This window comes from Leucoraja erinacea, chromosome 12 (genome assembly GCF_028641065.1).
Source record: "Leucoraja erinacea ecotype New England chromosome 12, Leri_hhj_1, whole genome shotgun sequence".
Classification (NCBI taxonomy): domain Eukaryota; kingdom Metazoa; phylum Chordata; class Chondrichthyes; order Rajiformes; family Rajidae; genus Leucoraja; species Leucoraja erinaceus.
Window position 1 is genome coordinate 49577765 of NC_073388.1, and position 22793 is coordinate 49600557.

At 44.2% G+C, this 22793-nt stretch overlaps 1 protein-coding gene across 2 annotated transcripts in view; it reads left to right on the forward strand.

The window, feature by feature from the left end:
- The window catches only part of col4a5 (collagen, type IV, alpha 5 (Alport syndrome)), a 258803-nt gene that overhangs the window by 115860 nt on the left and 120150 nt on the right, over positions 1 to 22793 (forward strand). For both annotated transcript variants that reach the window (XM_055644118.1, XM_055644117.1), the window contains 13 exons: positions 454 to 516; positions 1811 to 1846; positions 1942 to 1983; positions 2949 to 3038; positions 4494 to 4547; positions 4631 to 4690; positions 5688 to 5732; positions 6125 to 6178; positions 8996 to 9037; positions 12951 to 13041; positions 13135 to 13170; positions 17884 to 18054; positions 21218 to 21307. In XM_055644118.1, the coding sequence (XP_055500093.1) occupies positions 454 to 516; positions 1811 to 1846; positions 1942 to 1983; positions 2949 to 3038; positions 4494 to 4547; positions 4631 to 4690; positions 5688 to 5732; positions 6125 to 6178; positions 8996 to 9037; positions 12951 to 13041; positions 13135 to 13170; positions 17884 to 18054; positions 21218 to 21307 (874 nt within the window). The remainder of the gene's footprint in view (positions 1 to 453; positions 517 to 1810; positions 1847 to 1941; positions 1984 to 2948; positions 3039 to 4493; positions 4548 to 4630; positions 4691 to 5687; positions 5733 to 6124; positions 6179 to 8995; positions 9038 to 12950; positions 13042 to 13134; positions 13171 to 17883; positions 18055 to 21217; positions 21308 to 22793) is intronic.

Below are 22793 nucleotides of genomic sequence, written 5' to 3' on the forward strand. Positions count from 1 at the left end.
ACCCGTTGGGCCAACAGGAGGCAACAAAGTGAGTGAGTGGGGGGTGGGGGGGTGGGGGGGGAGAGAAGGATTTTATTTAAAATGTGTACATAAACACGACAAGATTTAATCAGGAGTGTATACGTGAAATTAAAAGTGAAATCTCTACCGAAATGGAAAAATTTCTGGGCGTTTGTGGGTCTGGTGTTGGCGTAGCAACAAATCAAAGGCTGGCACCCACAGGCTGGCAACCACAAGTCAGGCAGAAACACAGCCAGCATCAGCAGCCACAGAGTTTTAATATTATATAGATAAATAAAATAGATAGATAGATAGATAGATAGATAGGTAGATAGATAGATAGATAGATAGATAGATAGATAGATAGATAGATAGATAGATAGATAGATAGATAGATAGATAGATAGATAGATAGATAGATATACAAAGCTAACAAAAGTTTGTCTTTCACAGGGTCCCCATGGTCCTTTAGGGCCATCAGGTCCAACAGGTCCATTTGGCCCAGCAGGACAACCGGTACGTTGATGGCTTACTCTTCTCAAAACTTCATCCATGGAACCAATGTCATGGTGACAGCAGGAGTTGTGCTAGAATTGCACTCGTTTGGTTTTGGAATGTCAAGGATTAAAAGGGCAGAAATCAAATCAAGTGCACCTATCAGTAAACCTACATTGTGGCTTTGTAAAATACATCAGACTGGAGTTTTAACTGATGGCCGATTGGGAAAGGGGGAGATGCAGCGAGACCTGGGTGTCATGGTACACCAGTCATTGAAGGTAGGCATGCAGGTGCAGCAGGCGGTAAAGAAAGCGAATGGTGTGTTAGCTTTCATTGCAAAAGGATTTGAGTATAGGAGCAGGGAGGTTCTACTGCAGTTGTACAGGGTCTTGGTGAGACCACACCTGGAGTAGTGCGTACAGTTTTGGTCTCCAAATCTGAGGAAGGACATTATTGCCATAGAGGGAGTGCAGAGACGGTTCACCAGACTGATTCCTGGGATGTCAGGACTGTCTTATGAAGAAAGACTGGATAGACTTGGTTTATACTCTCTAGAATTTAGGAGATTGAGAGGGGATCTTATAGAAACTTACAAAATTCTTAAGGGGTTGGACAGGCTAGATGCAGGAAGATTGTTCCCGATGTTAGGGAAGTCCAGGACAAGGGGTCACAGTTTAAGGATAAGGGGGAAATCCTTTAAAACCGAGATGAGAAGAACTTTTTTCACACAGAGAGTGGTGAATCTCTGGAACTCTCTGCCACAGAGGGTAGTTGAGGCCAGTTCATTGGCTATATTTAAGAGGGAGTTAGATGTGGCCCTTGTGGCTAAGGGGATCATGGGGTATGGAGAGAAGGCAGGTACGGGATACTGAGTTGGATGATCAGCCATGATCATATTGAACGGCAGTGTAGGCTCGAAGGGCTGAATGGCCTACTCCTGCACCTAATTTCTATGTTTCTATGTTTAAGAACTGAGTGTTATTAGAATTCTGTAGCAGATGAAAAGGTTGGGGAGCAGTTGGGACCAAATATTAAGTTTTTGCGCGCTTAGGTTTAGTTGCTGTAGAAACAGCCAAATTGCTGTGGTGAGAATGATTGAGTTATTCCCAGCTTGCTTACCACCTCCATTGACGTAGACTTAGGAGTTGTTGGGAAAGACAAAAGAGGGACTCTGACCTGGCAACTCACCATTATTAGTCTTGTCACATAAGGGGCTAGCTCGTTTCTGTTTTAAAACACCTGCTTTTTAGAACAGGTGTGGGGCTGAATCATGTTGCAATCATTCATTGTCCAATTGCTCCATCTATTCTAGGGTCAGCCTGGTCCTCCTGGCTCAGCTGGACAGAAGGTAAGGTGGTTGAAGGTAGTTTTCTCCTTTAGACTGTCTTATCACTCAGCACAGTTAGACTCACAAGTCTTCCTTCTTCTTCCTTTTCACCACAGGGGAACATGGGTTTGAATTTCCAAGGACCTAAAGGGGAGAAGGTAAGCACAATTTTAATCTGTTAACTTTCTCCATTATCAATTGTGACCTTCTGTCATTGGCACCAATACATTTGTACTCCTCTCCATCCATAAATCCAACCTCCGCAGTTTTGGGGACAGAGCCTTCTCCAGGGCAGCTCCCAGGCTCTGGAACTCCCTCCCCCAACTGATCCGCCATTCCGTGTCCCTCACCATCTTCCAGCCCCGCCTCAAGACCCATCTCTTCACCTCTGCCTATCCTTAGCCCCACGTCCCCCTCCCTTTTCATCTGTGCTTGAATTGCCTCATATTTTGTTTTGAATTGAATTCTGTCTTTAATTTGTGTACTAGTCATGTCTCTACTATTTATTTCATTCCGCTTACATGTTTTTCCTCTACTTGCTAAATTTTTGTAAGGTGTCCTTGAGACTGTTGAAAGGCGCCCATAAATAAAATTTATTATTATTATTATTATTTGGTTCACAGTTATTTGGATCTTAGTTTTGTGGCTCCGGTTTCAACACACTGGGAGCATGGAGAGCCAGCTGGGTTAAGAACTTTGCGACTTCCTCAATTCACTGTTGCACCGAACACCACAGCCCCACGCAGCTTGGACCTGCCCCGCAAAGTGTGGTCCGCCCTGAACCAGCTCCATACAGGGTTTGGCCGGTTCAATGCCAACATGTATCGCTGGGGGCTGCATTCATCAGCAGCCTGCGTGTGTGGAGCAGACCAGCAGCACGGCATTTTCCACTGCGCTGTCCTCCGCCCCCCTGGTGGAGGGGTAGACCTCACGGCCCTTGACAACAGCACATTGAACCGGCTACAGCGCCTGGAGGCCGTTACATAACCTCTGCTGCCTCAAACGCAAGAAGAAGATGGATATTAGTTCACTGTTCAGTCCAGTTTGTGTGTGATGGGTTAAGTAGTAGGATGGCAACCTCAACTTGTGTTCGGTTTAATCATTTCATCTTGCTCTTTTCCAGGGTGACCTCGGGCTCCAAGGTCCTCCCGGGCCCCCTGGACAGTTAGAACAGCTGAATTCCCCCGGGATAGACTTCCAGAAAGGAGAAAAGGTAACTGGTCACTTGCCACGCGGCAAGCTTCTACCTTCAAAGTTTACTGTTTAGTCTATTGTAACGTGTACCGAGCTACAGTGAAAAGCTTTTGTTGCCTGCTGTCCAGTCAGCGATAAAACAATACATGATTATAATCGAGCCATTTACAGTATACAGATACATGATAAGGGAATAACTTTGAGTGCAAGGTAAAGCCAGCAAATTCCGATTAAGGATAGTCTGAGGGTCACCGATGAGGCAGATAGTAGTTCAGCACTGCTATCTGGTTGTGGTAGGATGGTTCAGTTGCCTGATAACAGCTGGGAAGTTCTTGTCACTTGTTCCCAATACTTTATATAATGACAGATGTGGGAAAACCTTTCAGCACCAAAGGAACTTAGCTCGACACCGACCCCAGTCCTGAAGCATCCAGTAATGGACACACACCATGGTTTAGTCATAGTCACAGACTACGTGGTTTGTGGGCGTTGGTGAGTCTGGGACCATACCAGTCACTAATTCCATATCAGATTTGGAAATATGTTCACTAATTGAATCAGGGGGGATAAACTCAGACTTATCTTCTAGCTAGAACATCCTATGATAGAAATAATTGTGGATGGTTAAACCAAGAACCAAGGGCCCACCTTCTTGTTCAGGTAAATGTAAACAGCACTGAAGTATTACTTTGTTCTGGCCGACATTTCTCATGAAATCACTTGCATGTGCACTTGCTGGGGCAGTACAGTGTGTAGCAGTAGAGTTGCAGCCTTACAGCACCAGACACCTGGGTTCAATCCTCACTATGGGTGCTGGTCTGTACAAAGTTTGCATGTTCTCCCTGTGACTGCGTGGGTTTTCTCCAGGTTTGTCGGTTTCCTCCCACGTTCCAAAGACATGCAGGTTTGTAGGTTAATTGGCTTCTAAAAATTGTCCCTTGTGTATGTACGATAGAACTAGTGCATGGGTGAACGCTGGTCGGTGCAGACGTTATTGGGCCAAAGGGCCTGTTTCTGCACTGTACGTCTACAACTAAAACTAGTTGGCCTGATTATGAACTTACTTGCTTCAAGTCAGGGCTGTGCACAAAATAGCTGATAGACAATAGACAATAGGTGCAGGAGTAGGCCATTCGGCCCTTCCAGCCAGCACCGTCATTCAATGGGATCATGGCTGATCATCCACGATCAGTACCCCGTTCCTGCCTTCTCTCCATATCCCCTGACTCCGCCATCTTTAAGAGTCGTATCTCTTGAAAGTATCCAGAGAATTGGCTTCCACCGCCCTCTGAGGCAGATAATTTCACAGGCTCGCAACTCTCTGTGAAAAAGTGTTTTCGCATCTGTTCTATTTTTAATGAATTTTTAATTGTAATAACACTGCCCGTGCTTCATAAATAATCCACATTGGAATTAATTTGACTTTCTTACCTTGAGAAACAGTGCCTAACATTTGTTTTTTTTTACCTGATAGGGTGAAACTGGATATCCTGGCACACCTGGTGCAAGAGGCTACCCTGGGACTCCCGTAAGTAAGATGCAGAAAGTTTAACTGAAGAGCTAGAGTGTCGGTGTACGTCTGTAACTCAGTCCATATTGTAATTGTTGCAGGGTCCTCCTGGTTTTGGCGGCAGTGGTGAGAAGGGTGAGCCCGGAGAACCAGGAAAGAGAGTAAGTACGAACATCACACAAGAGCCTCTGATGACTCTACTCATTCTGCTGGTATTGCTAAACGGGAAATAGTCAGCAATTCTTGGCCTGGACAAATTTGATCTATTGAACAATTTTGGCAATAGATTGTCTGAAAGTAGGTGAATACTTGAGTGTTGTCTGTGCAGGGATTCGTACAAATAGCCATCTCCTTCATACTAATTCATCCATGTTGGGTTTTGGTATTATGGCTTTAAACTTTGAATTCCTTGAGGTCCCCGTCTCTCTTTGTCTCTCTTCTTTCAAGACACTTCTCAAAGAAACTTGTGGCCCTTTATAAAATGACATCCTACGTGTAAACCTGTTAAGGTGCGAAGTAATTAAAGGTGCAATTCGATGATAGCGTAGTCTAACAATGTCACAACACTATACCAACTTTGACCTATTGTCGAATGGGGGCCCCTCATCCTGAATAGTTTCACTTCCAGAGCCACACAATTACTGGATTCCATTTGTCCCTCTCTGAATAATTTGCAGTCATATCACCATTAGTTTGTACTTCATTCCTTTCTTTTCCTTTATCGATGTTCAAGTTTCTCCCCTATTATTTAAGCTCATCTTTCATTCAGAGATCGGAACGGATGGTGGAGAGAGTGCAGTTTGTTAGGTCTTTTGCACAGTGTTCTGGTTTGGGCCCTGGGTTAAATATCTATGCCCAACGTCAGACAGGCAAAGGGCTGCTGCAGCCAAGAACGATTTAAAAATGTACTTGACTTTTTAATAAAGATACATTTCCTCTACTGAAGCTTATCAGAGATAAATTGCTGATTTGAATTCTCTCTACAGTTCTAGAAGTCTCTACAGTTTGTATTATGTTTCCGCCTGTTACTTTTTGCCCAACCTCTGTTGAGGCAACTGCCGCTGTGTAAATGTTTGATTCCCAGATCAATTTATTTTAACATTTATTTAAAATTTATTTTATCTATGTATTTTATCAATTTTATTCTTCTTATCACAGGGTAAACCTGGTAAAGATGGAGAACCAGGCAACCCTGGATTTGATGTAAGTATCAATATGCCAACAGTATTGAATGCATGTTTCCCTGAAGGAATTCAAGCGTTGAAAATATTTGTGATTCTCTCTGAAAACTATCAAGAGCAGCCTTAAACACCTTCAATAAAGCAAACTCCATTGGCAGGGTTCATATGTGACTGGCCTTGAGATTCCTCTGTCGATCTGCCGGATTTCAGCAGAGGAGCAGAAAGTCCCCGTTGGGGGTAGCTGTGAGCTGATTTGGTTGGGCCTCGCTTTCTAAGGATGTCCCAGTTGCCTTGCCAGGGACCTGAGGTCCATTTGTGTCATGATTTGATCACCAATAGTCTCATCATGAGAACACACATCTCTCGAGAAGATGCTCTGTAAACAGTGTGTGACACCACTTTTTATTTTTGCAGGGTATCCCAGGAGGACCTGGCCTTCCTGGGTCTACTGGCAGAGATGGATCCAAGGTAAATTGCATGGAGCTCACAGCACAGAAACAGAGCATTTGTTAATGATGTTGAGTAACAAAATCATTCTGTCAGCATGATAATGGCAAACATCGTGATTGATGAAACTACAATGAAACTTTTGCATAGGCCCATCGATATGCAGGGAATGGAGGGATGTTCAGATTCAGTTTAGTTTATTGTCACGTGTACTGAGGTGCAGTGAAAAGCTTTTGTTGCGTGCTAACCAGCCAGTAAAACGACAATACATGATTACAATCGGTCCATTTACAGTGTATAGAAACAGGATAAGGGAATAACATTTAGTGCAAGGTGAAGCCAGCAAAGTCCGATCAAGTATAGCCCGCGGGGCATCAAAGAGGTAGATAGTTGTTCAGCACTGTTCTCTGGTTGAGGTAGGATGATTCAGTTTCCTGATAACAGCTGGGAAGAAACAGTCCCTGAATCTGGAGGTGCGCGTATTCATACTTCTATATCTTTTTTTGTGGATTATACGCAGGCAGAGACGTGTTTGTATTAGCATCTTGTTCAGCACAGGCATAGTGGGCCGAAAGGCCTGTTCCCGTGTCGTACACCTTTTGTTACACACCTTTTCTGTTTCATTCTTTGACTAAATTTTGCTAATCATCTGGACAAACTGTATGGTGATATCTTCCTAAACATGGACAGTGGGCTATTCAATGATGGGGTACCGTTGTACCAGAGATGTCCAGAGAGGGCCGTAAAATAAAGTTGAGGATAAGGACCCTGGTGTGCTTGGATTTGTTTTGCCCGGCCTGTACTGGTAAGGCTAGTGCAGGAAGGACCTGCAGTTGCTGGCTTACTTCTTCAAATCATTCTAGCAGATTTGTCAGGCAAGATCTCCCCTTCACAAAACCTTTGGCCTATTTCATCATGAACGTCTAAGCACTCCGCAACCTCATCCTTTATAATGGACTCTAAATTGTTACCAACCACTGAAGTCAGACTAACCGGCCTATAGTTCCCACCATTCTGCTTTGTCCAGCAGGGTAATATTGCCACACCTAACTAGTGATTCTTTAAATATCACTATTGATGCCCCCACAATCTCTAAAGCCGCCTCTTTCAGAACCCGAGGCTGCGGTCCATGTGACTTATCCATTTTCAGGCCTTTCAGCTTCCCAAACACCTTGCCCTGAGAAATAGCCATTCCACTAACTAAAGTCCCACATGGTAAGTTGTTCCAGAGGGTTAAGATGCATGGGATGCATGGGTGACTTGGTAGTTTGAATTCAGAACTGTTTTAAGAAGCATAAAAGACAGAGGGCGCTGGTGGTCAGGCATTATTCTGGCTGGAGATCCATAACTAGTGTTGTTCTGCAGGGAGGATAGACACAAAATGCTGGAGAAACTCAGCAGGCGAGGCAGCATCTCTGGAGAGAATGAATGGGTGACGTTTTGATTCGAGACCCTTCTTCAAACTGGAAAAGAGTCTCGACCTGAAACGTCACCCATTCATTCTCTCCTGAGATGCTGCCTGTCCCGCTGAGTCACTCCAGTTTTTTGTGTCTATCTTCAGTTTAAACCAGCATCTGCAGTTCCTTCCTACACGTGTTCTGCAGGGATCTATGTTGGGACCTCTGTTGTTTGTGGTATATATAAATGATTTTGGCGTAAATTTACATGGGTTGGCGAGTATGTTTGCACGAAGGAAATATCTCTCCTCCACTCCTTCTGCCTGAAGAAAAGTTCCAACCCAAAACGTCAATGGTCTGTTTCCTTGCACAGATGACGCCTGACCCATTGAGGTCCTCCAGCAATATGTTTTTGTTTATGATTCCAGCACCTGCAGTTCCTTGTGTCCCCACCTAAAAAAAAACAGCATGTAGTGCACTAAATTGCAATTAGAAATGGGGAAATTCCAGCAATGGCTGCCTCGCCAACTGTCTGCCTGTCCCTTGCTTCTTCGACGGAGATGCGATTTTTACCCCCCCCCCCCCCCACCCCCGTCGGCACTGCGGCCTAACGTCGAGCAGTTGGCGGCCTTTGCTGGAGACTGACTTTGAGAACTCTACCGCGAGTGCCTGCAGGAATTAACATCACGGAGCACGCCATCCCTTTGCCAAGGATCGACAATGAGTTCCACCGCGGGTGCCTGCGGGAGCTCGCGTTCTCTGGTCAGAGACCGACCTCGGGAACTCCAAGCCACAGGAGCTTCGATCACCCCGATGGATGGTTTGACTGCCTCGACCGTGGGAGAATAAAGAGGAAGAAGATTAGACTTTATTACCTTCCATCACAGTGAGGAATGTGGGGAATCCGCTGTGGTGGATGTTTATGTGAACTTTTATGTAGTTGTGTGTCTTGTTCCTTTTTCAGTATGGCTGTACGGTAATACGAATATCACTGTACCTTAATTGGTACACGTGACAATCAAATACCTTTGAAACATTAAATTCAATGGCCATTTTTATGGCTTCTGAGAAAGAGATAAATTGTTATTGAAAATTGTCTGGAGGAAGAATTTGCTACGTCATCTGACAGGTTTTTAGTGATCGCTGATGTATTATCCAGATGCCAAATATCTAACATGGAGGTGGATTAGTTTATGGCATTTGGTCTGGTAAAGATGGGGAATTAATTCAGAGAATGCAAAGAGTTGGAATGTCAAAATGGGAGCGGCTGATAATTGACTGGATCTTGAAGGTTAGCCTTTGATGAGGACACTCTCCAAGTGTGAGGTATTATCAACAATCTTCATTTCTTCTTGTGGTGGCCTTTGATATTTCATCATAGAAAACAATTTTACTCAATACATTTGTTATATCACTAATTAACTTCTGTTTCTATGAATAGGGTATGAAAGGCAATATCGGTTTCCCAGGTCCACCTGGCACTGTGAGTATCTAAGTTGTATTGCATATCTATAATCCAGTTATACTAAATATTTAATGACGTAAGGACCAATAGGTTATTGTGTTGTTTAACACATTACCAGTAAACTTGACTATACATCGCAGATCAAACCAGTGACTAGACTTTATGTGCCACAGCGGCAGAGTTGCTGCCCGACAGCGCCAGAGACCCTGGTTCGATCCTGACTTTAGGTACTGCCTGTGCAGCGTTTGTACGTTCTCCCCATGACCGCGTGTGTTTTCTCCAGGTGCTACGGTTTCCTCCCACTCTCCAGAGATGTACAGGTTTGTAGGTTAATTGGAATTGAAAATTGTCCCTAGTGTGTGTGTGTAGAATAGTGGCAGTATGCAGGGATCGCTGGTCGGCGTGGATTCGGTCGGCCGTAGGGCCTGTTTTCTCGCTGTATCTTGAATCTAAACTAAACAATATCTGCCTTTTTAAAACATTTGGGGAATTTGATAAGTCCAGCATTGATTGCACACCCTAACTTCCCTTGAACTGGAAGGTAATTAAACGTTGACCATATATATTGCTGTAGATCTGGTAGAATGGGTAACATCAACAGATTTTCACCCCCAAAATGCGTTAGTGAACCAGAGATGGGCTTATGATGGTTCAGTCATTTCAAGGTCATTATTATCGGTGCTATCATTGATATTTTATTAGCCTGATTTTAGTTCTCCATCTGCCATGGTTAGATTTTAATTTGTGTCTGTGGTTCATCAGTTGAGGCTTCTAAATTACTTGTGCAGTATTATAATAATTGTGGTACACTACCCTAACATTTTCACAATACAAGTGTTAGCAGAATTTTATGATTCTTTATGTGGGTGTAACCCTTGTAAACCAGAGTCTCGATAAGAGATGAAAGGGCACCAGTGGACTGCTAGGTAATTAAAGCTTTTGTGCAGATTTCAGTGGTTTAAGTAATATGTCATTCCCCTTTCAAGGATGGGAATAAAGAGAGCTCTTTATTTCGGAGATTTGTAGGAAGGTCTGAAGAACACTCTTGACTCGAAACCTTTTCTCCAGAGATGCTGTCTGACCTGTTGAGTTATTGCAGCTTACTGTGTCTATCTTTGTTTCTGAGATCTTGAACGGAGTGAATTTAGACCAGCTGCCTTTTATTAATTCATTGTTTTGATTTGAATTCAATTGAATGGAATACTTTATGGTCACATGTGATGAGTCACAGTGAAATTCTTTGCTTGCATACCCAAAGTATGCGATTTGTTGCCACGTAAAGGGTGCTGACAAATTTACAAAGCATTCTGCACCTGGTCATGTCCCCCCTCACGGCAGTTCACCCGTGCCGGGCCCTCCTTTGTTCATGTCCTCCAACTCCCACGTGTCCCGTCCTCGACCACCGGAGCCCTCAATGACCACCGCACCAACCAGCATCCTCATCGACTGCAGTACCGACCTCCTCCACTATCACTGCCGGCTCCCTTCCTGAAGCCTCCACGCCAGCGACCCGGGCCCCAGCGCCAGGCTCGTCGACCCACGAGATTCCAACTCTGACTCACGAGGCTCCAGTTCCAATCGGTGAGGCTCCAGTTCAAAACGATGAGGCTCCAGTTCCAAGTTGCCGGGCCCCGGCTCTGACTCCGATCCACATAGTTTCAGCAAAACCTTGAAAAAAGATCAGTCTGCATTAGCATAGTGGTCTTGTGCTTCCGGACATCAGCTTGCATCAGAACGAATGCTTGCAAATTGGCACACCTTTTACCTAGGATTGTGTAATCCTGAAGTGATTAGCGTAAAGTCTTTAATTTGTGGATAGTCCAAATGTGATAATGATATGACAGAAAATAAATAAAGTAAATGAAGTGGAAAGGTGCTAGTTTCATTCAGCTATTACTCTGCTTCATGATTGAAGAATAGCGATTTGAAGCATTTATCTAAAATGACAACGTTTGTTAGTGCATTAGCAGGGGAAATGTATTCTACATTATTATTTCCGTAGGAGTAACTCTGTCCCTTTTTGTCTGTCGAGACTGCAAGGAGACAGAGGGACATAAAAGGAGGACAGGAGCGAAAGGTAGAAGGGAGATAAGAAAAACAAACCTGAGAGCTTTGTGCCTTAACGCGAGGAACATTCGTAATGGTGGATTAATTGAATGTGCAGTTAGCAGTTAAGGAATACGATATAGTTGGAATTACAGAGACATGGCTCCAGGGTGACCAAGGCTGGGAGCTAAACATGCAGTGGTATTCGATATTCAGGAAGGATAGACAGAAAGGAAGAGGAGGTGGGGTGACATTGCTGGATAAAGAGGAGATTAATGCAAGAACAAGGAGAGACATTAGCTTGGATGCTGTAGAATCGGTATGGGTAGAACTGCGGAATAGCCAAGGGCAGGAAACGCTTGTTGGAGTTGTATACAGATGACCAAGCAGCAGTAGGGAGGTTGGGGATAGCATCAAGCAGGAAATTAGGGATGCGTGTAGCAAAGGTACAGCGGTTATCATGGGTGACTTTAATCTACATATAGATTGGGCCAACCAAATTGGTAACAGTGCTGAGGAGGAGGATTTCCTGGAATGTATTCAGGATGGTTTTTTAAACCAATATGTAGAAGAACCGACTAGAGGGCAGGCGGTATGAGAAAGGATAAGTTAGCAATCTTGTTGTGCAAGGCCCCTTGGGCAACATTGACTATAATATGGTTTATAATATGGTTTATTTTCTGAATGGTGACAGATTAGGAAAAGGGGAGGTGCAACGAGACCTGGGTGGCTGTGTACATCAGTCACTGAAAGTAAGCATGCAGGTACAGCAGGCAGTGAAGAAAGCTAATGGCATGTTGGCCTTCATTGCGAGAGGATTTGTGTTTAGGAGTAAGGAGGTCCTACTGCAGTTGTACAGGGCCCTGGTGAGACCGCACCTGGAGTATTGTGTGCAATTTTGGTCTCCTAATTTGAGGAAAGACATTATTGCTGTCGAGGGAGTGCAGTGTAGGTTCACTAGGTTAATTCCCAGGATGCCGGGAATGAAATGTGATGAAACAATGGGTCAATTGGGCTTGTATTCACTGGAATTAAAAAGGGTGAGAGTGGATCGTATAGAAACATAAAATGTTTAAAGGATTGGACAGGGTAGATGCAGGAAAAATATTCCGATGTTGGGGGAGTCCAGAGCCAGGGGTCACAATTTAAGATTAAGGGGTAAGCCATTTAGGACTGGGATGAGGAAAATCTGTTTCACCCAGAGAGCTGTGAATCTGTGGAATTCTCTGCCACAGAAGGCAGTGGAGGCCAATTAATTCACTGGATGTTTTCAAGAGAGAGTTAGATTTAACTCTTAGGGTGAAAGGAATCAAGGGATATGGGGAAAAAGCAGGAATGGGGTACTGATTTTAGATGATCAGCCGTGATCATATTAAATGGCGCTGCTGGCTCGAAGGGCCGAATGGCCTACTCCTGCACCTATTTTTCTATTTTCTATGTTTCTATGTGACCCGAACCATCACCTTTTCCTTTTCTCCAGAGATTCTGTCTGACACGCTGAGTTACTCCAGCTTTTTATGTCTATCTTGAGAAATTTAAAATTTAGTTTAGTTTAGAGACACTCTGCAAAAACAGGCCCTTCGGCCCACCGAGTCCGCACCGACCAGCGACCCCCACACTATCCTACACACACTAGGGACAATTGTATATTCATACCAAGCCACTTAACTTACAAACTTGTACGTCTTTGGATTGTGGGAGGAAACCAAATATCTCAGAGAAAACCCATGCAGGTTACAGGGAGAACGTACAAACTCTGTACAGACAAGTTTGAGCTTGGGTCTCTGGTGCTGTAAGCCAGTAACTCTAACGCTGCACCAGCTAAGCCCACAGGTAATTTTGCTGCCATTAATCAAAGTAAGAATTTGCCCATCTTTCCCCACAGGTTTTCCCAAGACCGGGAATCAGCGTTGGACAGAAAGGTGACCCTGGTTACCCTGGCACCCCTGGTTCAGCTGGAGAACGGGGCCCAATAGGTTTGTGAATTCCATGCCAATCCTTCCCATTTGAGAACCTTTTCTAAAAGAAAAGTATGACTGTGTTCTAACCTGTTGCTATTTATCTTTCAGGATTTCCAGGCCCACCAGGTCCCGTCGGCCCTCCAGGTGAGGCACATTGATTGTATGGATGTCAAATCAAACAATCTCACTGCTCTTTCTCATCCTGAAATGGTTAATCAAGGGCCTGGTGTTACACATCACCACAACAGGCCCATTTGGCCTACAGAGTCCACACCAACCACCAAGCCTCCAATTTACACGAGGGTTATAGTAATGCAGCACAACAACAGGCCCTTCGGCCCACCTTGCCCATGGCCTTTTAGGCTGCTCCCATTCGCCTGCATTTGGCCCATGTCCCCCTGATCCATATATTTGTCCAAATTTCTTTTAAAAGTCATAACTGCTTCTGTAACTGCCACCGACAGCACATTACAGATAGGAATATCTCTGAAAGTTGCACCTGAAGACGCTCTCAAATCTCTCTCCTCTCACCTTAAGCATATGCTCTCTCGGTTTAGAATCCTCTACCCTAGGAAAAAGACTCTGTGCATTCACTTTAATCGTGTCCCTTATAATCTTGTACATTTCAAAAAGGTCATGCCTAAACATCCTATGCTCCATAGAAGAATCATACGCAATGTTTTAACACATTGAAATGCAAGACCGTACAGAAACTGTACAGAACCATCTGCGATGACCATTATTTTCTGTAAAGAAAAAGACCGAAAGGTTCCTCATTGGTTATAGAGTCAGAGAATGATACAGTTTGGAAAAAGGCTCTTCGGCCCAACGCCCACACCGGCCAACATGTTGCAGCTACACTAGTCCCACCTGCCCACGTTTGGTCCATATCCCTCCAAACCTGTCCTATCCATGTGCCTGTCTAACTGTTTCTTAAATGTTGGGATAGTCCCAGCCTCAACTTCCTCTCCTGGCAACTTGTTCTATACACCCACCAACCTTTGTGTGAAACATTTACCCCTCAGATTTCTATTAAATCTTTTCCCCTTCACATTAAACCTATCTCCTCTGTCCTCGATTCACCAAGACACTCTGTGCATCCACCCGATCTATTCCTCTCATGATTTTATACACCTCGAAAAAGATCACCCCTCATTCTTCTGCGCTTCAAGGAATAGAGTCCCAGCCTTCTCAACCTGTCCCTATAGCTCAGACCCTCTGGTCCTGGCAACATCCTCATAAATATTCTCTATACCCTTTCCGGCTTGACAACATCTTTCCTATAACATGGTTCCAAAAACTGAACACAATACTCTAAATGCGGCCTCACCAACGTCTTATGTAACTGCAACATGACCTACCAACTTCTATACTCAATACTCTGGCTGATGAAGGCAAAAGCCCTTTTGACTACCTTATCTACCGGCACTAGACCTTCAAGGAACCATGCACGTACACTCCTAGATACTCTGCTCTACAACACTGTCCTTAGCCCAACCATTCACTGGGTAGGTCCCACCCATGTTAGACTTCCCAAAATGCCGCACCTGACATTTCTCTGTAAAAACCTAACAGAAAGAACAGCAAATTACCCCCTCATTTTCTCAGAACACCGCCATCCTGCATTGCAATGGGTCATATCGATCTTTATTGTCACTAAAGGGTGCTGCCTGAAGTTTATATGCCTGTCAAAAACATGGCCAGTGTTAGGAAAATAAACTCAACTTTGCATGCCATCGAAAAATCTTGGCAGCTTTGATTACTTCATTAAGTATTGTCTTTCTGCTGGCTGGATAGCACGCAACAAAAGCTTTTCCTTGTACCACGGTACATGTGAAAATAAACTAAACTACTTGGAAGACTGTGTTATCCCAGTCAGACCTCGGTTGTACCCAAAGCAAAGAAATGTGCTATTTTCCGTGGCAGCAAGATTGGGGGAGGGGTGGGGGGGGGGGGGGGGGGAGGAGGGAGGGGGGAGGGGGCACTTCTTCCCATTGCTTGTCTGCCCCATCCCGTAGCTGGTCTAATCCCATTCGCAACTCGGCGAAGGCCGAAGGGCAAAGGTCGCAGACGCCAACAGGATCAGCAAGCTCATCATGAAGGCTGGCTCCGTCCTGGGGGCGGAGTTAGATCCATTGGAGATGGTCTTAGAGGGGAGGAAGCTCCTCAAACTGCAGAGCATCTTGGGCAATACAGCTTACCCCCTCCACGACACACTGGTCACCCTGAGGAGTACCTTCAGCAACAGACCAAGATGCAGCACAGAACGCCACAGGAGATCCTTTTTTCCCCTCTGGCTATCAAACTGTACTACTCCTCCCCCTTCTGCCATGGGTTAGACTGACTCCCCCCCCCCTCACCCTCACCCCCCCCCCCCCCCCCCCAATCTTTATACATCCCCAATCCTGGACCCCATTCATCACTTTAATTTCATCTGTCATGTATCTTGTAGTGTTTTATGACTGTTGGCAGACCATAGAAACATAAAAAATAGTTGCAGGAGGAGGCCATTTGTCCCTTCGAGCCAATGTCACCATTCAATATGATCATAGCTGATTATCCAAAATCAGTACTCCGTTCCGGATTTTTCCCCATATCCCTTGATTCCATTCGCTCTCAGAGTTAAATCTAACTCTCTCTTGAAAATATCCAGTGAATTAATTGGCCTCCACTGCCTTCTGTGGCAGAGAATTCCACAGATTCACAACTCTCTGGGTGAAAAAGTTTTTCCTCATCTCAGTCCTAAATGGCCTACCACTTATTCTAAAACTGGGACCCCAAGTTCTGGACTTCCCCCAACATCAGCAACATGTGCCCTGCATCTGGCATGTCCAATCCTCAAATAATTTTATGTGTTTCTATAAGAACCCCTCTCATCCTTCTAAATTCCAGTGAATACAAGCCCAGTCAACCCACTCTTTCATCATATGTCAGTCCCACCATCCTGGGAATGAACATGGCGAACCTATGCTGCACTCCATCAACAACAATAATGTCCTTCCACAAATTAGGAGACCAAAATTGCACACAATACTCCAGGTGTGGTCTCACCAGGGCCCTGTACAACTGCAGTAGGACCTCCTTGCTCCTAAACTCAAATCCTCTTGCAAAGAAGGCCAATATGCCATTGGCTTTCTTCACACCTGCTGTACCTGCAAGCTTACTTTCAGTGTTTAAGAAGGAACTGCAGATGCTGGAGAATCGAAGGTACACAAAAAAGCTGGAGAAACTCAGCGGGTGCAGCAGCATCTATGGAGCGAAGGAAATAGGCTATTTCCTTCGCTCCATAGCTTACTTTCAGTGACTGATGTACAAGCGCACCCAGGTCTCGTTACACTTCCCCTTCTCCTAATCTGACACCATTCAGATAATTTCCTTCTGGGATAAATAAAGTTTGATCGTATCGTATCGTATCAACTCTGACTTGAAACTTTCGGCATTGCCATTTAAATCTGGAAAGTAACATAGTTACACTTCAACAGGTCAAATTTACACCTGCTGTTACTAAATATTACTAACGATCTCAGCTTTCCATTACATGAACTGTCAACTTGTTGCACCATCACACAGGCAGCAAACTCTATTTTCCTCTTTCCTTGTCTAATTTCAACCTGTAGAGGTTGAATATTGAGTCTCTTCCCTAATAGCGCAAGATTTTGTACGGGTGAGCTTAACCCTTCAGTTTGATGTTCTGTTTGCCAAACCGATGCTGTTCAAACTCATTTCCACATTGCCTAAAAACAATTCTCAAAGTTTTTTTTTCCCTGCCCATCTTATAACCATATAACAATTACAGCACGGAAACAGGCCATCTCGGCCCTTCTAGTCTGTGCCGAAACTTACTCTCACCTAGTCCCATCTACCTGCACTCAGACCATAACCCTCTATTCCTTTCCCGTCCATATACCTATCCAATTTATTTTTAAATGATAAAATCGAACCTGCCTCCACCACTTCCACTGGAAGCTCATTCCACACAGCTACCACTCTCTGAGTAAAGAAGATCCCCCTCACGTTACCCCTAAACTTTTGTCCCTTAATTCTCAAATCATGTCCTCTTGTTTGAATCTTCCCTACTCTCAATGGGAAAAGCTTATCCACATCAACTCTGTCTATCCCTCTCATAATTTTAAAGACCTCTATCAAGTCCCCCTTTAACCTTCTGCGCTCCAAAGAATAAAGACCTAACTTGTTCAAACTTTCTCTGTAACTTGGGTGCTGAAACGCAGGCAACATTCTAGTAAATCTCCTCTGTACTCTTTCTATTTTGTTGACATCTTTCCTATAATTTTGGCGACCAAAATTGTGCACCAAAATTGGCCTCACCAATGCCTTGTACAATTTTAAAAAACATTACATCCCAACTTCTATACTCAATGCTCTGATTTATAAAAGCCAGCACACCAAAAGCTTTCTTTACCACCCTATCTACATGAGATTCCACCTTCAGGGAACTATCTACAGTTATTCCTAGATCCCTCTGTTCAACTGCATTCCTCAAATCTTTGTTCTGCATTCTGAGCTAGGAAAACATATGAGGAAGTTTGGATGCTTCTGTCTCTTTGGTCTTCAAGGAATGAACGAGTATTTTTGCAACATTTTTTACCTTTGCCCATTTCGATGCTTAGCACCCAATGGCCCTTCGCCTCATTGTATAACTGAGTCATAAGTGGAAGATTTCAAGCCCCAGCTAAATATTTATCAGCACGTATCACGATTCAAAATGACATTGGCCTATTGGAATTATTCCAGCCACAGGTTGCTTTATTTCCAAAAAAATCTATGTTCTTGGTCTTCAAAAATGCTAATGTTTCCTTTTTAAAATTTGTTTCCTGCCCCTCGGGCGTTTTTCCACAGGTCAATCTGGTTTGGGTTCACCAGGAACTCCAGGTTTCCCAGGTGAAAGAGGTCAGAAAGGCGATGAAGGTCGACCTGGATTTTCACTTCCTGGTCCGCCAGGGCAACCTGGTCTTCCAGGTCCTCGTGGTCCTCCAGGAAATCCGGGTTATTCAGTAACCGACCCCAGAGGTAAACTTGCCGTGCATTCGTGTCACCGCAGCGTGGTCATAAATCATCATAGCATTCAAATGTAAATATCTTCTTTCAATCAGTCTTATTCATATCTTGTTTAAATAGATTCTGAAATTCATATGTAGATATCTCGATTCAAGACAAAGGAACATTTCACACAGGGGAAAAAGAACTGTGTTTCTAGCACAGTTCTAGGAGTAACTCGCTCTTGAGGATCAGCCAAGAAGCTGACAACCAATCAGTTATATTTTGTTGTCCTAAAAAACAGTGGTGGTGTGATACTAAACAAAATGGCAAATGAATGAAGGAATGACTGGGGGAACTGTTTTTCTTGATGCTGAACGGACAATGGCTCTCCTCTTCACCAAATGCAGTGGGACTTCACATGTTCTTCTACTCACTGGTGGCCTTATGGCAGAGAGTTCCAAGATACACCTTCTGTGTGAAAAAAGTTCCAAAGGTTTTAAAGGATCTTCCCCCGCATCTGTAAGCTGTGACCCCTTGAGTCCTGGACTTACCCAACACCGAATCTTCCTGGTGTCTACTATAAGATCCCCTCAATCTCCTACTTCTAGAGAGTATAAACCACGTCTATCCAGTCTTTCTTCATAAGACAGTCCTGACATCCCAGGAATCAGTCTGGTGAACCGTCTCTGCACTCCCTCTATGGCAATAATGTCCTTCCTCAGATTTGGAGACCACTGGTAGAGTTGCTGCTTCTCAGAGCCAGAGACTCGGGTGTTGTCTATGTGGAGTTTGCACGTTGTCCCTGTGACCACGTGGGTTTCCTCCAGGAGCTCCTGTTTCCGGCCACATCTCAAAGACATGCAGGTTTGTAGGTTAATTGGCCTCTGTAAGTTGCCCCTAGTGTGTACGGAGCGGATGAGAGAGTCGGACACTTAGAACGAGTGTGAACAGGTGATCGATGATCGGCATGGACTCAGTGGGCCAAAGGCTCCTTTAACAGTGCAGCCTCCATTATTATTATGTACATTGAAGCATCCCCTTAGATTATTAGATGTACAACTGTGCTTGAGCATAAACTGTCCGATTCAATGGTGAGGATGCAGAACCAAGCTGAAAAATTACCTCAACGGGCTGGAGAAAGGACGGTCAAATGGACAACATTCCACAATACAACGGGCAGCCGGAATTTAGACAGCTGAAACCAAGAAGTGGAGTCTGTGTTCGCGGGCAGCATGGTGGTGCAGCGGTAGAGTTGCTGTCTTAGAGTGCAAGGGCTCTGTGATCCTTTCCTGACTACAGGTGCTTGTCTGTACTGAGATTGTATGTCTCCCCATGACCTGTGTGGGTTTCCTCTGGATCTCCGGTTTCCTCCCACTATCCAAAGGTTTGTAGGTTAATTGACGTGGTATAATTGTAAATTGTAGGATAGTGTAAGTGTGTGTGGGGATCGCTGGTCAGTGTAAACTTGATGGGAGAAAGGGCCTAGTTTCTACACTGTATCTGTAAACTAAACTAAACTATATAAAACAGTGTTGGACTTTGCATGTAAAGCAACTGAGAAAATTGTCATTTCTCTGTAACACTTGTGTGGGGAGCCTCCTTCTAGGCCATTGCACTTAATTGCATGCAGTTTTGGTCCCCTAATTTGAGGAAGGACATTCTTGCTATTGAGGGAGTGCAGTGCAGGTTCACAAGGTTCATTCCCGGGATGGCGGGACTGCCATATGCTGAGAGAATGGAGCAGCTGGGCTTGTATACCCTGGAGTTTAGAAGGATGTAAGGGTATCTTATTGAAACGTATAAGAATATTAAGGGTTTGGACATGTTAGAGGCAGGAAACATGTTCCCGATGTTGGGGAATCCACAGGGGCTACAGTTTAAGAATAAGGCTTAAGGCATTTAGAAAGGAGACGAGGAAACACTTTTTCACTCAGAGTTGTGAGTCTGTGGAATTCTCTGCCACAGAGAGTGGCGGAGGCCAGTTCTTTGGATACTTTCAAGAGCTTTTTTGGGCTCTTAAAGATAGCAGAGTCAGGGAATATTGGGAGAAGGCAGGAAGGTGGTACTGATTGTGGATGATCAGCCATGATCATCACATTGAATGGCGGTGCTGGCTCGAAGGGCCAAATGGCCTACCCCAGCACCTATTGTCCATTGTGTAACATCACCGGTTAAAGGAGAATGGTGACATGAAGAACCTTTACTTTTAAAACAGGTGTGAAATATATATCAATTGCATAGAAAGGCGTGGAACATACCACACAAAAGCTAGTTATTCAGCATGATTAAACATTATGGTATTACTGCTCCTGTAACCATGCTCCCCTCTTTAAATAAATATATCAGTATCTCCCTCTCCACATTCTGTATCGTATCTTATCTAGCTTCCTCTTAAATACACCAGTATTATTCACCTCAACCTTACCCTGTGATTTTTGGTTCCATATTCCCACTACATTTTGTGTGCAGTGACCTTTGTGTCACCAGGTTGATTTCTTTGCCCCAGTTTGATTTTGCGCTTCCGCTCAAGTAGAAGCAAACTCCAGAAAACTTCCAAAAATATAAAACCTTGCATCCCTGGCTCTCCTTTCTCTTAAAAAGGGACCAATGCTATTTACCCACCATGAGTAAATCAAATTTGTACCCTTCCCCTTACTCTTATATCCTTTTAATCATATGATTCATAACAGTATTTTATCTGAAGAGTTGCGCAAACTCTGTCATTAAGTACTCTACTCGTAATGAATATGGTAATTACTGAGTTACAAATCGTAATAGTCCTGTCCCATGGTACGAGTTCATTCCAAGAGCTCTTCCGAGTTTAAAACAAAATCAAACTCGTGGTAAGCACGGAGAATGAACGTAGCGGGAACGTTGGAGCTCGGGGACGTCTCTTAGCGCTAACGGCAGGTACTTGGGAAGACTCGCTAAAGGCAGGTAAGCACGGGAAGACTCGTGAAGATTTTTCAACATGATGAAAAATGTCCACGAGAGCCCCGAGTACCGACGAGTGGCCATTACCGTAAATCTCTGAGTTCGAATCAGGGCAAACTCGGGAGAACTCTTGGAATGAACTCGTACCGTGGGACAGGGCTTTAAAGCAAATACCGACATGTTTAGATGTCAAATATATTATTTATTTGATTGTTGTTGAGTGTGCAGTGAATCTGAATTGATCTGTTCATCTCCTTAGTTCCTCACGGCTCACAATGCCAACCGGGTCAGCAGGGGTCGCCAGGGTTACCAGGACCATCGGGTTTTCCAGGCGAGAGTGGACTGAAAGGTAAGTTCTTTCTACATTAGTTTCTCACTGCCTCTGCTGCTTGGCTGTTGCCATGATGATTGTTGGATCAGGCTACTGCATGGATATTGGTGTTCAGATAAATAAAACAATACTGAGCTTAAGTGGCTGGCATTGGAGTAATGTGATGGTCTGGAGACATCTAAACCTTGGAGGATATCTCAAGTCGACCACAATTTTATAAAGGCAATGGTTAATCTCTAATCTAATTAAATTCATTTTTAGCTGCAACCGGTCACTGGAATGGACATAGAAACATAGAAAATAAGTGCAGGAGGAGGCCATTCGGCCCTTTGAGCCAGCACTGCCATTCATTGTGATCATGGGTGATCATCCCCAATCAATAACCTGTGCTTGCCTTCTCCCCATATCCCTTGATTCCACTAGCCCCTGGAGGTCTATCTAACTCTCTTAAATCCATCCAGTGACTTGGCCTCCACTGCCCTCTGTGGCAGGGAATTCCACAAATGCATCCTTGGGTTGTGTGGTTGAATATGGGAAACAGTCACAGGTGTAAATTGTGCTCTGCTCCTGAGATTCAATTATGTTGACTTCAATGGAATTGGATTTTGCAAGTGGACGGCAACACACAGCCACCACCTTATTGCATCTTGCATTGTGGAAAGCACAATTTCCACACAGAATTTATAAATTTCTAAATAATTGCAACTTTACTTTTTTTTGATGTACAACTTGGATTAATGATACACCATTACTACGGGTTATTTGTGGATATAGTGGACAGGCTAACGTCTATACCAGATAGCAATATAGCAAGGCACTAAAAGCAATGCCACATCAATGGAACTCGGAGCACCCATTATATGTTGATATTTATTTTGGGTGACTTGTTTGACGGTACTGGACCTGTACTCGCTGGAGCTTAGAAGGATGCGGGGTGACCTCATTGAAATTTACCAAATAGTGAAAAGCCTGGATAGGGTGGATGTGAAGGGGATGTTTCTACTAATGGGAGAGTCTAGGACCAGAGGACATAGCCTCAGAATTAAAGGGCATTCCTTTTGGAAGGAGATGAGGAGGAATCTCTTTAGTCAGTGGGTGGTGAATTTGTGGAATTCATTGCCACAGAAGGCTATGGAGGTTAGAAAATTGACATTTTTAAGGCAGAGATAGACAGGTTCTCGATTTGTATGGGTGTTAAATTAATGGGGAGAAGGCAGGAGAATGTGGTTGAGAGGGAAAGATAGACCAGCCATGATTGAATGGCGGAGTAGACTTGAGGGGCCAAATGGCCTAATTCTGCTCCTATCAATTATGACATGAACCTTTCCAGACATAATAAGGCACTGTATAATCAATGAACAGTGATGTTGAGATCGTTGAATTATGCCAAAAAATACACAACTTGGATATGTTGCACTAAAAATCTGCCAATCTTGAAGAAATGCAAATGAAGAAAGGGGAGATAGTGAAAGTGCTTCCCCCTCTTCATCAAATGCAAAGGCAA